This window comes from Xenopus tropicalis, chromosome 4, assembly GCF_000004195.4.
Source record: "Xenopus tropicalis strain Nigerian chromosome 4, UCB_Xtro_10.0, whole genome shotgun sequence".
In the NCBI taxonomy this organism is placed as follows: Eukaryota; Metazoa; Chordata; class Amphibia; order Anura; family Pipidae; genus Xenopus; species Xenopus tropicalis.
The window spans coordinates 22,807,728-22,823,484 of NC_030680.2; the positions used below are offsets into that span (position 1 = coordinate 22,807,728).

The 15,757-nt window shown below is 43.6% G+C and overlaps 1 protein-coding gene across 1 annotated transcript; it reads left to right on the forward strand.

Moving 5' to 3' along the window:
- The first annotated feature begins 918 nt into the window (after window positions 1-918).
- best1 (bestrophin 1) lies at window positions 919-9,605 on the forward strand. Its single transcript, NM_001161751.1, has 9 exons — window positions 919-1,098; window positions 1,767-1,861; window positions 3,048-3,281; window positions 3,371-3,525; window positions 4,209-4,286; window positions 4,942-5,094; window positions 5,398-5,478; window positions 6,848-6,999; window positions 8,605-9,605. The coding sequence occupies exons 1-9, from the start codon at window positions 947-949 to the stop codon at window positions 9,515-9,517; spliced, it is 2,013 nt and encodes a 670-aa protein (NP_001155223.1). The 5' UTR covers window positions 919-946; the 3' UTR covers window positions 9,518-9,605.
- The last annotated feature ends 6,152 nt before the right edge of the window (window positions 9,606-15,757 follow it).

A 15,757-nucleotide genomic window follows, 5' to 3' on the forward strand; every position in this document is an offset into this window, starting at 1 on the left:
GACAGCTGCTGAAATTCCAAACTGGAGAGCTGGTGAACAAAAAGTGCAATACTTAAAAAGCCACAAATAATAAAAAATTAAAACCAATTGAAAATTGTCTCAAAATATTTCTCTATACATTATAATAACAGTTAACTCAAAGGTGAACAACCCCTTTAAAGGAATACTGTCATGGGAAAACAGGTTTTTCTCAAACCCATCAGTTAATAGAGCTTCTCTAGCAGAATCCTGTATTGTAATCTGTTTTTCAAAAACAAAAACAGATTTTTTATATTTAATTTTAAAATTTCACAGGGGGCTAGCCATATTCTTCATTTCCCAGGGTGCCAGAGCCATGTGACCTGTGCTCTGATAAACTTCAGTCACACTTTACTGCTGAGCTGCAAGTTGGAGTGATATCCCCCCCCTCCCAGCAGCCGATCAGCAGAACAATGGGAAGGGTGCGTGATAGCAGCTCCCAGTAGGTATCAGAATAGCACTCAATAGTAAGAAATACAAGTCCGGCTTGGGACTCCTCCAGTAACATGGGAGTAGGAGAAACAACAGGTTACCTAAAAGTAGTTCTAATGTGTAGCACTGGCTCCTTCTGAAAGCTCAGGCTCAGGCTACACACCAACATTACAGCTAAATATATATTTGTTGGTTCAAGAATAAAACATTTTTAAATGGTAGAGTGAATTATTTTCTATGTAAACAGTGTAATTTAGAAACACAAAGTACCCCATCAAAATCATGACAGAATCCCTTTAAGTACTGGGTTGCCTTCAGACCAATGTAAGCAGTGCTCTCCTCCTGCTAATTTGCCAGCACTTGAGGTCCATTTGACACTACATGGAACTAACAATGTGTGTATTCAGTATAAATAAACAAATGCTAATATTGTGCTTTACAAACCTATCAAGCTGCTGCCCTCAAAAGCACAAGCAGGGCCCATCCACTCGTGCCCATGACTGTGACGTACAGCAATCGTGTTGCAGATGCCCGACTCGGTACCTTCTCTCGCTTGCTCCTTCGTTGGCGTGGCAGCATCTACAAACTGCTGTACAGGGAGTTCCTCATCTTCATCAGCTGTTACTTCATCATCAGTGTCACGTACAGGTACCTGGGATTTGAAGAGCAGCAACAGTGACCTAGGTTGGACTGCCATATTTTATATAATTAATTGCATTTATCCATGGCCCAGACTGGCAATGTGGATTCTAGCAAATGGCAGAGGGGCCGCTGTAGGATCCCACAGACAGTCACTATCAGGGCTGGAACTAGGGGTAGGCAGATGCCTAGGGCACAGCTACAGGGGGGCACAGTTGGGGCACAAATCAAACCTACTAGTCTCTATCTCCTGCCTGCCCACCCTGTCTTGCTGTATTTCCACAGACGACGAGCAGGAGAAATCCACAGTGGGGGAAGGGGGTCACCATTGCTGCTACCGCCGGCATTCTGAGCTTTGATGCCTTGGGCACAATTACCGCTTGGCCCGGCACTGGTCACTGTTTAGGGAGCTGGTGGGGGAGCTGTTTGGGCCCCTGTGTACTTGAATTTATCCCAACATTTTAAAACAAAATAAAAATCCAGACAATTTAGACCACAACACCAATCCACTTATAACACCTAGACACCCCCCTATCCACTCAAGACCTTGCCATTCCATTCCCATTTCATTTGGGATAAATTATTTGGGACAAATGGGGGGGTATGTAATTGGGCCACATAAATTCAGACTGCTCTGCTACAACAGTCCTGTGTGTCGGTGATATTTTCTGTTTTAGGTTTCTGCTCAATGAACAGCAGCGGATTTATTTTGAGAAGCTGGCATTGTACTGTGATAACTATGCAGAGCTGATTCCTGTGTCATTTGTATTAGGTAAGTGGAAAATAGGTCCAACCCAATCACAAATTGCCCAGTCACCACCTCAGGAGTCATCAGCACTCATGATACTGTAATATCACTCCCAATGTTATATACATCACAGCCACATGGAGACTAGAGACCTGGGAATCACTGATATTAAAAGGGTGGTTCACTTTTACTATGTTAAGAAGTTTTTCAATTGGTTATTATTTTTCGATGATTTTCTGGCCTTTCCGGCTTTCAAATGGGGGTCACTGACCCGGGAGCCAAAAATCTGTTACTTTGTGAGGCTACAATTTTATGGTTATTATTACTTTTTATAACTTGATGATGATGATGCTCACTCAGTATAGAGGATCAAAACAAAAACAATCTAAATTGGGCCCCTTAATTGATAAGCGTGGCCCTTGTGGTAAGCAAAACTGGGACAACTATTTAAATAGATGATGGGTGCACTCTATGTAGAAACACAATTTTACTATTATAATCTATAATTACCAAGGGTCGGATTGGCCCAGACCCAATCCCCACCAGAGCTCCCCAGGCTGCAGATGGTGGGAAGCCCTAGTGGGCCTTGCACCCCCCAGTCCGCACCTGTAATGACCTAGTTTGTTTGTAAATGTTTTTATATGACAATAGTTTCTATAAAACTAGAATTTTATATTGTTGCCTTAGTGATAGCTGAGCTGTAAATTCCTATCGAGCAGTTCAGGCTCACTTTCTGAGAATAATCATTAACACCTAGCCCTATGCCTAGTGGTGGCACACATACACGGGCTGATTCTAGCTGCCGATATCGGTCCGTTAGACCGATTAGGCAGCTAATCGGCCCGTTTATGGGCACTACCGACGGGCCTGCCCATCCGACTGAAATCGGCCAGATCTCGATCAGGCAGGTTAAAAAATCTAGACGGATCGGGGACCACATCAACGAGCCAATGTGGTCCCCTATCCGACTAGATTTTTTAACCTGCCCGATCGAGATCTGACTTTTCCTATACTCATCATTATAGGAAAAGCCTGGATTCTCCCTATATCGCCCACCCGTAGGTGTGGGATATCGGGAGAAGATCCGCAGGTGTATGGGCACCTTTAGTCTATAGCCTCATTATTTTTTTCACCAAATGCCCAGTTAGCCAGTGTTTTATAATAATATTATAATATAATGTTTCCATGGAGTTTCTATATCTTTGTGTAGGTTTCTATGTCACCCTGGTGGTCTCTCGCTGGTGGGGACAGTATGAGAGTGTCCCGTGGCCAGACCGCCTGATGTGCCTGGTGTCCAGTAATGTACATGGAACGGATGAGAGAGGAAGGATGCTCCGCCGGACCCTCATGAGATATGCCAACCTGACTGGGCTGCTCATCCTGCGCTCAGTTAGCACCGCAGTCTATATGAGGTTCCCCACCCTGCAGCATGTTGTGAATGCAGGTGAGTGGGTAACATAGTGTAGAAGTCAAAGGTACAACTAAACTCATAGTTCCTTTACCAGGCTCATTGCTTTTACCCACCTGCTGCAGGTTTCATGACCCCTACGGAACGCTCAAAGTTTGACGGCCTGGTCTCCTCACACAACAAGTTCTGGGTGCCATGTGTATGGTTTGCCAATCTGGCAGTCACAGCAAGGAGCGAGGGGAGGATCCGGGACAATGTTGTACTCCAACTTATCCTCAAAGTAGGAAAAGCTGGGAATGGGCATCATTAAGGAGAATAGTGCAAAGGAGATTAGTTGCAGATTCCAAATTCCACATCTGTTTTTTTTGTGGTTCTGTGTGGAACTGCTGGTTTCTAACAGGCTTTCAGTGTACAAATACATTCTAGAAGCCTCTAATAACCCTGCTGATGGGGCCTCCTCTCCCAAAAAAGCTTTCCCTTAACATCTCTGTAATGTCCAACACACAGAGCTTCTCCCAAGCTGTCTCACTACAGCTCCCTAAGGTTCTCTCTAACCTACTCCTCAAGGCTCCCATCCCTAACTAGAGTACAATCCCCTGGGGCTCTACCCAAAAAATACTCATTCCTCATCTTTGCTATTTAACCTGACTACCTCACACTCCTACAGTGAGCTGATATCAACCTCCTAACTCACCTTTTAGCCCTATCAGAGTCCAGCCTCCCACTTGGTATGGCCCTGTGGCCTTCCTTCCTGCCTGCCGATGATCCTGGGACAAACAGGAAGTCTTCGGTTCCTGCAGGGGAATTCCCCTGCTGCCTAACCCTAAGGGTTGGTGCCACCTGCTGGCTGAATTAGAGTATTGCATAACTCTTTACATTTATACTAATTACTACTATAAATACAAACTGTTAATCTTCAGGCAAACTTTTACTTTAATGCCTTTGTTTTCTTCTTTTTGATAGGAGCTAAATTCTCTGAGGACACAATGTGGCAGGCTGTATGGCTATGACTGGATTAGTGTCCCACTGGTATATACCCAGGTAAGATGCCATTTCAAGTAACTATCCGATACAGGTATGGGATCCCTTATCCGGAAACCCATTATCCAGAAAGCTCCAAATTACGGAAAGCCTGTCTCCCATAGACTTCATTTTAATCAAATAATTCAGAATTTTAAAACGGATTTCCTTTTTCTCTGTAATAATAAAGCAGTACCTTGTAATTGATCCTAACTAAGATATAAATAATCCTTATTGAAGGCAAAACATTCCTATTGGGTTTATTTAGTGTTTTATTGATTTTTTAGTAGACTTAAGGAATGGAGATCCAAATTATGGAAAGATCCCTTATCCGGAATACCCTCGGTCCTGTTCATTCTGGATAACAGGTCCTATACCTGTATTATATATTGGTGACAGGTTTCACTGCCACATCAGCCCCTGTGTGCGATTGGCCTTACACTTGCCAGAATATGTTGGCTTCCACTGTGTCCATAGTAACACAGTCACAGGGCTAATGAGGTTAAAAAATGGCCCAGAAGTAGCCAGAGATTCAATCAAATGTCTGATGTTTGCACTTGGCACCATGCCACCATACATCACCATACACCACACATACATCATGTAGCCGTCTTTCTTTTCTTGGGTCCTTCTCACTTAATTGCCTTTTTTTATGTACTTTCTTTTTGCCATTAAGGTGGTCACAGTTGCTGTGTACAGCTTTTTCCTGGCTTGCCTGATTGGCCGACAGTTTCTAGATCCTCAGAAAGGGTATCCAGGGCATGATATGGACCTGTATGTTCCGGTCTTCACCCTACTACAGTTTTTTTTCTATGCTGGTTGGTTAAAGGTAAGAGCCACAGATGGTGATCCATCATCATTTCATTGACAATAGTCTATTAGTAGGGGGGTGGATGCATAATGTTTTTCTGGATGGTACATTCTACAGACTTCAATAAAACAACTTCATCATGTAATGGTCAAAACAGATGGTGCTGCTCTACTGTAGTCTATTGTGAATGCCTTATTCTGGGAAAGCATCATGGCCTCTTTTCAATATGAAAGCAACTATGGAAGAAATGTTCTGTGTACACAATAAGAACACATTCATTGAATGTAGGTCAATGTAGTCATACAGTGTTTGTCTACACAGGTAGCGGAACAGCTCATCAACCCCTTCGGCCAAGATGATGATGACTTTGAGACCAATTGGCTAATTGATAGGAACCTGCAGGTGGGTGTCTCATTGCCACATTTGGATTGATATTATTTTATATATCTCACATGGCTCTATTGTATAGTTGTTAAAATCTCTTGCTTTGGACACACAAAGAGCAACTATATGAGGGTTCTGGAATCCAGCGCCATAGGTATAGGGAATGCAGCTTGACATGTTATTACAAGGGGACATGCATACTGTTTTAGGATATGACAATGATGTGGCCACCATCCTCCCCTCGGTTCAGTTACCCACTCAAGTGAAGAAGTGTTTCTGCTCTGCTCTGGTCTACAAACTTGAAGTCCTAGCATTCCCTGGCAAATGACAGTCCAAGGGTCTCAAAGATGCTGGGTAGGGTTGCCACATTTAATTTTAGGAAATTTGGGAAGGGGGATAGGTGGTGACATCACAGGGAAATGGTGGTGAAGTCAGTAGGTGGGTCTGATTGCATAGGTGGGCAAGAAGATTTATGTCCAGATTTCCTGAATTGAAAAACTGGGCAGGACAGTCCCTCCAAAACCAGGTTTCATGGGTCAAAGCCAGACAGGTGGCCACCCTAATGCTGGGAGATTACAGCAATTACAGATTACAGCAAGCAACTAAAAAAAAAAAGCAAATAAAAAATTATCTAAAGAATGATAAACTCTATTTGTGAGACAGATTTAAGGTGGTCATACACGAAAGATTGTTCGTTCGTCCACTCCACTAACATTAAAGGTGGCCATACACGTAGCTATTTCGATCTTTTGTGCCATTGGTCGCACGAAAGATCGTTCCCACCCTCCACTGACGTTCAGGGCTGAATCGTCAGATATGGAGGTAGAAACAATAGAAATTCTGCCTCCTTCTCCCGATTCAGCCCTGAATGTAGATTTTGCTCGGACGGCATCAAAATCTTTTAAGCTGGCTGATCGGCACGTAGAGCGATATCCGCAGCCTTTTGCGATATAGGTCACCTTGTTGAGCCACCATACACGCACCGAATATTGTACAAAAAGAGGTTTCAGACAATATTATCGGTGCGTGTATGAATTGTCAGCTATGCAGGTGGAAACAATAGGAACTCTACCCCTATCTGAAGATTCAGCATTACCGTATAAGAAATGTTTGAGCGCCTTCAAAATTTTCAGACCTGTCCGATCAACTAGACGACCAATATCCAAGGCTTTTGCGATATCGGTCGCCTCATCAACCCACCATACAAACAAATATTGTACGAAAGCTTGTATGGGCACCTTTATTGAACTTCCGAATACACAATGGGTGCATTGCTCTAGCTATACAGACATATTACTAGTAGGAATAGATACTTGATGGGTCCTGAGAACCTGCTAGACTGTTATCTGTACTGTGCTTTACGCTGTTTATGTTTCTCCTTTTCCAGGTCTCTCTGTTAGCAGTGGATGAGATGCACCAAGATGTCCCTCCTCTAGAAAAGGATATCTACTGGAATGATTCTGACCCCCAGCCACCATACACAGCATCCACTGTGGAAACCCGTAGGCCATCTTACCAGGGTTCTGCATTTGACATTAGGTGAGAGTTGAATTCCTTGTGTAATCAATAAGGTTCACTGTTATCAGGCAATAATTGCCCCCACCCCACCTCCAATTCAAAACAAAGCACAGCCAGTCATTAGTGCATAAATTCTTCCCAGGATAACATGCTTTCCAGGATCAGTGAACCTCTATGGACAAGGAGATCCAAAGCCCTGATTTGTAATGAGTCCATTGATGACTAAAGCAGCTTTTATCAATAGCCTTGCTTCTATTACTAGAACAACAGTTTCCATCATCAAACAATGGAGCAATTATATAAAGCAAGTACCATACTGCATCTCTTCTCCAAGTCAAAGCCTTTATATTCTCTAAATAATGCAAATTTCCACCTCAGCACATATAAGACTTGTGTCAATTATATCAGTAACCAACAAATCATATCAGTTTTAACGTTTATGTCCAGTACATGCACTAGGGTAGGGCCAAGATGCACCCAGATCACTTTGGATTTCCTAAAAAGTAATATAGAAATAGCTCTGGACTAACCATTCTAGGGCCCTGCTCTCACAACAATAGGCTTTAGACCAGGGATCCCCAACCTTGTATACCCAAGAGCGACATTCAAATGGAAAAAGTGTTGGGGAGCAACGCAAGCATGAAAAAAGTTCCTGGAGGTGCCAATAAGAGCTATAATTGGCTATTTGATAGCTCCTATGTTGACTGGCAGCCTACACAAGGGTCTGTTTGGTAATTACACTGGGTTTTTATGCAACCAAAACTGCCTCCTAACCAGAAATACAAAAATAAGCACCTGATTTGAGGCCACTGGGAGCAACATCCAAGGGGTTGGTGAGCAACATGTTGCTCACGAGCCACTGATTGGGGATCACTGCTTTAGACAATACTACACTTTGCAGGTATTATTTCAACCTATATAGAAAATAAGTAGGGGCTGATGGGAATAATCCTAGACTGTGGTCAACTAGGAGATCCTGTGGTACTCCAGAAGTGTGTGTCATAGCACAAGTCACCCTCGGTTCCTAGTTGAGTTTCTTACAAACAGAATTAATAAGTTTCTTTTGAACTCTAGACAAGCTGCCATTCACCAGGTTTCTATAATACAGTATGCTCTAGATCAGTGATCCCCAACCAGTGGCTCAGGAGCAACATGTTGCTCACCAACCCCTTAGATGTTGCTCTCAGTGCCCCCAAACCAGGTAGTTATTTTTGAATTTCTGGCTTGGTGGCAAGTTTTGGTTTATTTACTACCAAATAAAGCCTCATGTAAGCTGATAGTGTGCATAGAGGCTGCCTAATAGCCAATTTTAGCCCTTATTTGGCACCTCCATTAACTTTTATAATGCTGTTGTTGCTCTCCAAGTCTTTTTACATTTGACTGTGTTTCTCGAGCTAGAAAGGTTGTGGACCCCTGCTCTAGATATTAACTTAGGCAATTCTTGACATGCTGCCACCCCTTACAGTTAGTATGGTATGCTACTTATAGTGCAGACTCATAGTACATTCAGTCATAATAAGGGACAATATCTTGGTGTTTCCACAATATCTCCCTATATAACATTATCCAATCTATATGTAACATAGAGACAGCCATGTGATAACTCTCTCTTTTTTCCCCCTGCAGTTTGCAGAAAGAGGATCTTGAATTCCAGCCTCTTGAACAAATCAATGAGAATGAGGAGGCCAATCACTCCACCCCACTTCTGGGGCCACTTGGAAGACTGCTGGGTGTCAACTCCCCAGGCCCTCAACGTTCAACCTCCCGCCTGAGCCTGCTGATGAGGAGAAGAAATAGGGGCCCAGCTGGCGTTCCTCATTTTAATCAACGGGACCCTGGCAACATAAAGTGTGGTGAAGCCCTCCGCGATCTCAACGTGTTTATGTCCACTCCTTATTATGAGAGGCCAGGGTTTTATAGCGCTCCCCAGACTCCACTTAACGGGGGCCCTACAGTTTGTCCACCTCGTTTTTCTACACATGGAAACACAACTGTGTTTACTACACATTGGGCTAGAAAAAAAGTGCCCATGGGTGAGGTCGCAATGGAATCCTCAAGTCTATCTCCTGGATCCAAGAACTGCTTTGTGTGGCCGCCGGGAAGCATGGAAGAAGATGTGGAAGGAGTTATAAGTAATGGTGAAAGTGTCACCACCTTGCAATCAGAACATTCAGGGAATCTGCAAAGCACCGTACAGGTTCCCAGTAAGTTACCCAGGGCCCTGCGTCTCTCTTCTTTGATTCAGGGGAATTCTGCCCAGGCTTCACCTGATGCCTTACAGACACCAGGACATCGAGCACCTCATTCCATCTTCTCTTTTTCTCCTGTTACCTCTCCAGTTCTCCAGAGGGCATCGCTTGCTAGGCCGGGACAGTCAGATGGAGAAAGTGAAATGAGCAACAAAGAGCAGCACAAAGCCCAGTGCCCCTCCTCCAAGGACTCTGGCATTAGTCTGGCAGAAGGGGATTTTACCGACCTAATGGAAGTCATAATGGAGGATGGGGAGATTTCAGAGCAATCTGAAGAAAAGAGTGGTTAATAAAAGTAATGCGAGTCTGTTTGGGAAAAATAGAGAAACTCAATACTTTCACTTGAATTCATACAGTATTGATCATTGTATAATATATCAGATATGAAGGTATAGAATAGAATGGTCACAGACCACTGGTTATATTCAGGCTCTGAGTGCTTTCAATAGCACAGAGATTCCTAAACAATATAGCTGGGAAGGCTCAAAGCGTTGGATGAGAAAACCCAGCAGAACCACCATTAAGCTGGCCATACACGTGGCGATCTGACAATGTTTCGTGCGACCATCGGTCGCACGAAACATCGTCAGATCTGCCACACACCGTCAGGGCTGAAACAGCAGATAAGGACGTAGAAAGAATAGGATTTCTACCTCCTTCTGCCGATTCAGCCCTGACGGCAGATTTTGGTCAGGCGCCTTCTATGGCGCCCGATCAAAATTTTCTAACCTGGCCGATCGGCGAGTCGTCCGATATCAGCAGCTTCCTGCAATATCGGTCGACTCGCCGACATGCCATACACGCACCGAATATCGTACGAAACAAGGTTTCGTACAATAGTATCGGTGCGTGTATGGCCAGCTTTAGAGTAAAGTTTAAACCTTAAGGAGTTATTTACCTTTCTTAATACTGTATAAACTGTTGGAGGCTGTCTGTTATAACTGTGTTTTTTTATTTGTAGCATTGTTAGTAATTGTTGTTAAAGCAACTTTAATCACTGATACTCTACAAAGTACCAAAATACAGCATTAAAGTTATTGATATTGATTTTTTGTATAAATGCACTTGCACTAGCAGTTCACCTGCAGATATAATGGTTAATTCCAGGATCTAGAATATCATTAAATAAACCCAATAGGGCTGTTCTGCCCCCAATAAGGGGTAATTATATCTTAGTTGGGATCAAGTACAGGTACTGTTTTATTATTACAGAGAAAAGGGAATCATTTAACCATTAAATATACCCAATAGGGCTGTTCTGCCCCAATAAGGGGTAATTATATCTTAGTTGGGATCAAGTACAAGTACTGTTTTATTCTTACAGAGAAAAATTAAATCAATTTTAAAAATTCGGGATCCCATACCTGTACAATATATTCACTCAAAATGTTATTATTGCCTCATTCATTAAGCTAAAACTGCAATAACAATGCAAACTAGAGAGGTACATTTCCTGAAGAAAATGTGAGTGGTGCTTGCCGTGGCAAAACTCGTGTCCCAATATTACAATGTTTCCTCCAGTTCTCTGTGACAATTGCCCCTGCTGGGGCATTTAACCGCCCACCCCTCAGAAAAGTCATAGCACCCCATTCCTGAATAAGCTGCACGGTTTGACACCTCATTCATGGGTCTACGACAAACGGTGGTTAATTGCCCCCTGCTGGGGCAATTAACCGCCCACCCCTTAGAAAAGTCATAGCACCCCATTCCCAATTAAGCCGCACGGTTTGACACATCATTCATGGGTCTATGACAAACGGTGGTTAATTGCCCCCTGCTGGGGCAATTAACCGCCCACCCCTCAGAAAAGGCATAGCACCCCATTCCCGAATAAGCCGCACGGTTTGACACCTCATTCATGGGTCTACGACAAACGGTGGTTAATTGCCCCCTGCTGGGGCAAGGGCCAAAAACGGTGGTTAATTGCCCCATGCTGGGGCAATTAAACACCCACCCCTCAGAAAAGTCATAGCACCCCATTCCCGAATAAGCCACACGGTTTGACACCTCATTCATGGGTCTACGACAAACGGTGGTTAATTGCCCCCTGCTGGGGCAATTAACAGCCCACCCATCAGAAAAGTCTTAGCACCCCATTCCCGAATAAGCCGCACGGTTTGACACCTCATTCATGGGTCTACGACAAACAGTGGTTAATTGCACCTGCTGGGGCAAGGGGCAAAAACGGTGGTAAATTGCCCCGTGCTGGGGCAATTAAACACCCACCCCTCAGAAAAGTCATAGCACCCCATTCCCGAATAAGCCGCACAGTTTGACACCTCATTCACGGGTCTACGACAAACGGTAGTACAAGTTGCGTGCTGAACTTTTGTACGGAAGAATAATAATAATAAAAATAATAATAATAAGCCTGTGAGATAATAGTAGTGATGCTTTGCTTCGCAAGCACCACTAATAATAATAAGCCTGTGAGATAACTTTGCTTCGCAAGCTCCACTAATGTGAGGAAAAAACTGTGAGTAATAACTTTTTATATATAAGATATAAACTTTTTTTTAATCAGTGATTTATGTGTTTATAACATGTTACTGAGGCTTTTTGCCCCTATTGTTCTAGGGTTAGACAGAGACTTGCCCCCTAACAATGAGGCTGCTAATCCCCGTTAACCTGTTAATAATCCCCCAATGGGGCCCCCCCAGAGGTGTGAAATGGAGACTGGGTTAAACCAAGCAAAACAGCAGAGTTTACAATTGATCTGACAGTTACACTGAGCTTCACTCCATTTTCAAAATGGCGGGAAAATGCCCTTTAAAAGACAGCCCCCCTAGTTATATAGGGCTTGGGGCAAGCAGCAGGCTCTAACCCTGAGTGTTTCAGTCAGTCGGTTAGGATACACCAACCGCCAATATGCAGAAGACAAGATTACGAAAAAACATACTACAAGTGGGAGGAGGAAGGATAGTCTAGTGGAACGGCGCCTGCCTTACACCGATGGGCCTTGAGTTCGATTCCCGCCTGGGAGCCCTGCAAATTAAGCAAGGCCCCTGGGACGGGGGAATCTAACTCATACCCAGCGTATGATTGTATGGGCCAGCTTGAGTTCGATTCCTGCCTGGGAGCTCTGCAAATAAAGCAGAGCCCCTGGGACGGGGGAATCTGACTCATACCCCAGCAATTGTAAGGCACCACCGGCCCCACTGGGCCCCTTACCTTGTGACCCTGGACAGAGTCACTTAACCTCATAATGTCCCAGCAATGATGGCGTCTAGAAATGGCAAAACATTGCTGTCCTTTTAATTACTGGCTACATTTACATTTCCCCACAAATCCTCTTTTCTTTTGCATTTTCAAGGGCAGCTCATGATTTATGATGCCGGCTATTAAATTGTCCCTGTCACAGTGTCTATGGCAGCTGGAAGCAACTGTCACAGGAAAAATCCCTTTCTTATCACTGGCAATAAGAAGCCAATTGATAGGTGAGCTGAGCTACAGCGCAGGGACAATGGCATTCCCAGTACCCAGAGGCACAAACAGCCCCCCCAGCCCAATAAATAGTGACTGTCTGTGGCACCTTACAGCCCCCCTGGCATTCCCAGTACCCAGAGGCACAAACAGCCCCCCCAGCCCAATAAATAGTGGCTGTCTGTGGCACCTTACAGCCCCCCTGGCATTCCCAGTACCCAGAGGCACAAACAGCCCCCCCAGCCCAATAAATAGTGGCTGTCTGTGGCACCTTACCTGGAAGCTGGTTGTTTTGTGTGGGAGCAAACTCTGCACTAATTACTGTATTTCCAATCCTGAAGGCTAAAATGATAATCTGAGGGAACATGAAGTCGAATCAGCTCTCAGTATTTAAGTCCCGGTACAGCTGAAAACTGATTGGATAGACTGGAAGCATTCACCCTGCAGCCCATCCAATCACTGCGCAGCTGTACCAGGACTTAATCTGAGGGGAAGAGGAACAGGAAGTGTGGGCCCCAGCCTGGGAATAAGGTACCGGTGCTTTATTCATTATCAGTCACGGCCCCTGATTTGAATTCCCAGTACCCCAATATCGCAGTTTGGGTGCCAGTGTGTATGTGCTGCTTGCTGATCCCCAAGGGGCTGCTGGGAACAGAAGGGGCACAGCTAAGGTTAGGGGGGGGCAATGCTGTCAGGCAGCTCTGTAGTTCTGCTATGGGGGGCACAGATAAGCTGGGGCGAGTGTCAGTGAAGGGATTAAAGAGGGGACACTGCTGCTAAAACGAACAATTTAACTTTTAAAGGAACAGTAACACTAAAAAAATGAAAGCGCTTTAAAGTAATAAATATATAATGCACTGTTGCCCTGCACTGGTAAAACTGGTGTGTTTGCTACAGTAACACTACTATAATTTATATAATAAGCTGCTGTGTAGCCACGGGGGCAGCCATTCAAGCTGGAAAAAAGGAGAAAAGGCACAGGTTACATAGCAGATAACAGATAAGTTCTGTAGAATACAATAGTGTTTTATCTGTTATCTGCTATGTGCCTGCGCCTTTTCTCCTTTGAATGGCTGCCTCCATGGCTACATAGCAGCTTATCTATATAAATTATAGCAGACTTTCTGAAGTAAACACACAACTTTTACCAGTGCAGGGCAGCAGCACATTATATTTTAGTTACTTTTATACACTTTCAATTTTTGGTGTTACTGTTCCTTTAACAAAAATGTATAGAGGTATGGGATCCGTTATCCAGAATGCTCGGGACCAATGGTATTCTGGATAAGGGGTCTTTCCGTAATTTGGATCTTCATACCTTAAGTCTACTAAGAAATCAAAAAACATTAATTAAACCCAATAGGATTATTTTCAATCCAGTAAGGATTAATTATATCTTAGTTGGGATCAAGTACAGGTACTGTTTTATTATTACAGAGAAAAGGGAATCATTTAACCATTACATAAACCCAATAGGGCTGTTCTGCCCCAATAAGGGGTAATTATATCTTAGTTGGGATCAAGTACAGGTACTGTTTTATTATTACAGAGAAAAGGGAATCATTTAACCATGAAATAAACCCAATAGGGCTGTTCTGCCCCAATAAGGGGTAATTATATCTTAGTTGGGATCAAGTACAGGTACTGTTTTATTATTACAGAGAAAAGGGAATCATTTAACCATTACATAAACCCAATAGGGCTGTTCTGCCCCAATAAGGGGTAATTATATCTTAGTTGGGATCAAGTACAGGTACTGTTTTATTATTACAGAGAAAAGGGAATCATTTAACCATTACATAAACCCAATAGGGCTGTTCTGCCCCAATAAGGGGTAATTATATCTTAGTTGGGATCAAGTACAGGTACTGTTTTATTATTACAAAGAAAAGGGAATCATTTAACCATTAAATAAACCCAATAGGGCTGTTCTGCCCCAATAGAACACTGGCAGTGTGTATTTGCTGGTCAATTTCCACCTCGGCCCCCTCTCCAATTCTCCCCAATCCTGGATTCCATCTTAGCTTCTTTTTTCCTTGCCCCTGCCCTACCTAGCACATTTTTGCCAGATTGACCCCTTTTATGTCCCTCATAATCCACTTTCCTTCTGTATTCTTACAGCCACAAAGTTTTTTCTAAAATGATGGCAACCCAATATAGACAGGATCTCCTGTAGGCCCATGTATGATAAGCTCCCTTGCCACCTCTGGAAGGGTGCACACACAGAATTATTCAGGGGCTAACTGTACTTTATTATCTCTTAGTTGGGATCAAGGACAAGATACTGTTTTATTATTACGGAGAGAAAGAAAATCATTGTTAAAAATTTGAATTATTTGAATAAAATGTGTGAGTCTATGGAGGATGGCCTTTTCTTTCTGAATAATAGGTCCCATACCTGTATATTAGTTCATCCTAAGGCACAGAAAAAACACTGTCCAGCAGGGGGTGAAAAGACAAACATCAAAAATTGTTCCTTAAGGGCAGTTACCAATGGGGAGATTTATCATCAGGGATTTCCCAAAGTTGCCTCTCGCAAGGAAACTTCAGGCGACTTTGGAAAAACCAAGCGCCGCATATGCCATCCCACCGGCGATTTACATTCTTACTGGTGGGATGGCATGTCGGGGAGATTAGTTGCCTGTAATAGCGAAGATTTATCGCAGGTAACTAATCTCCCCGTGTGCCTCTGCCCTAAAGGCCTGGCCCAACCTTTGCTCTTCCTCTGCTTCTCCCAGCCTTTTTCTCCTTTCAATGCAAGTAAAACCAGGACTGCTGTAATGCTTCACAAGCACACCAGCCCTATCAATGGTAACTTTACATCCCCCAATTCCTTGTTACTCTGGCGGGGTCCCCCCTTGAGCTGTTCCCATGTAGAACAAAAGTGTTCTAATAACAGTAACATGTCTATAGGTTGGTTCTTTCCTATGTGTATAATAGGCTGTAACATGTTTATGGTTCACTCTCCTAGTCCCAAAGTTTCCTGCAACAGGTTTGGTCAGATACTTTTGGGCCCAAAGAGTGATCTCATCCACTTTATGCATGACTGGGAGAAAATCTGGGAAAATATTAGGTCAAGTGTCACCTGTGTAAGATAGAAAGAGAGT

Coding starts and splice junctions, on each gene's coding strand:
- best1 (NM_001161751.1), top strand. CDS start 947: ATGACTGTGACGTACAGCAATCGTGTTGCAGATGCCCGACTCGGTACC. Junction 1,862..3,047: donor TCCTGTGTCATTTGTATTAG/GTAAGTGGAAAA, acceptor ATCTTTGTGTAG/GTTTCTATGTCACCCTGGTG. Junction 4,287..4,941: donor TCCCACTGGTATATACCCAG/GTAAGATGCCAT, acceptor TTTGCCATTAAG/GTGGTCACAGTTGCTGTGTA.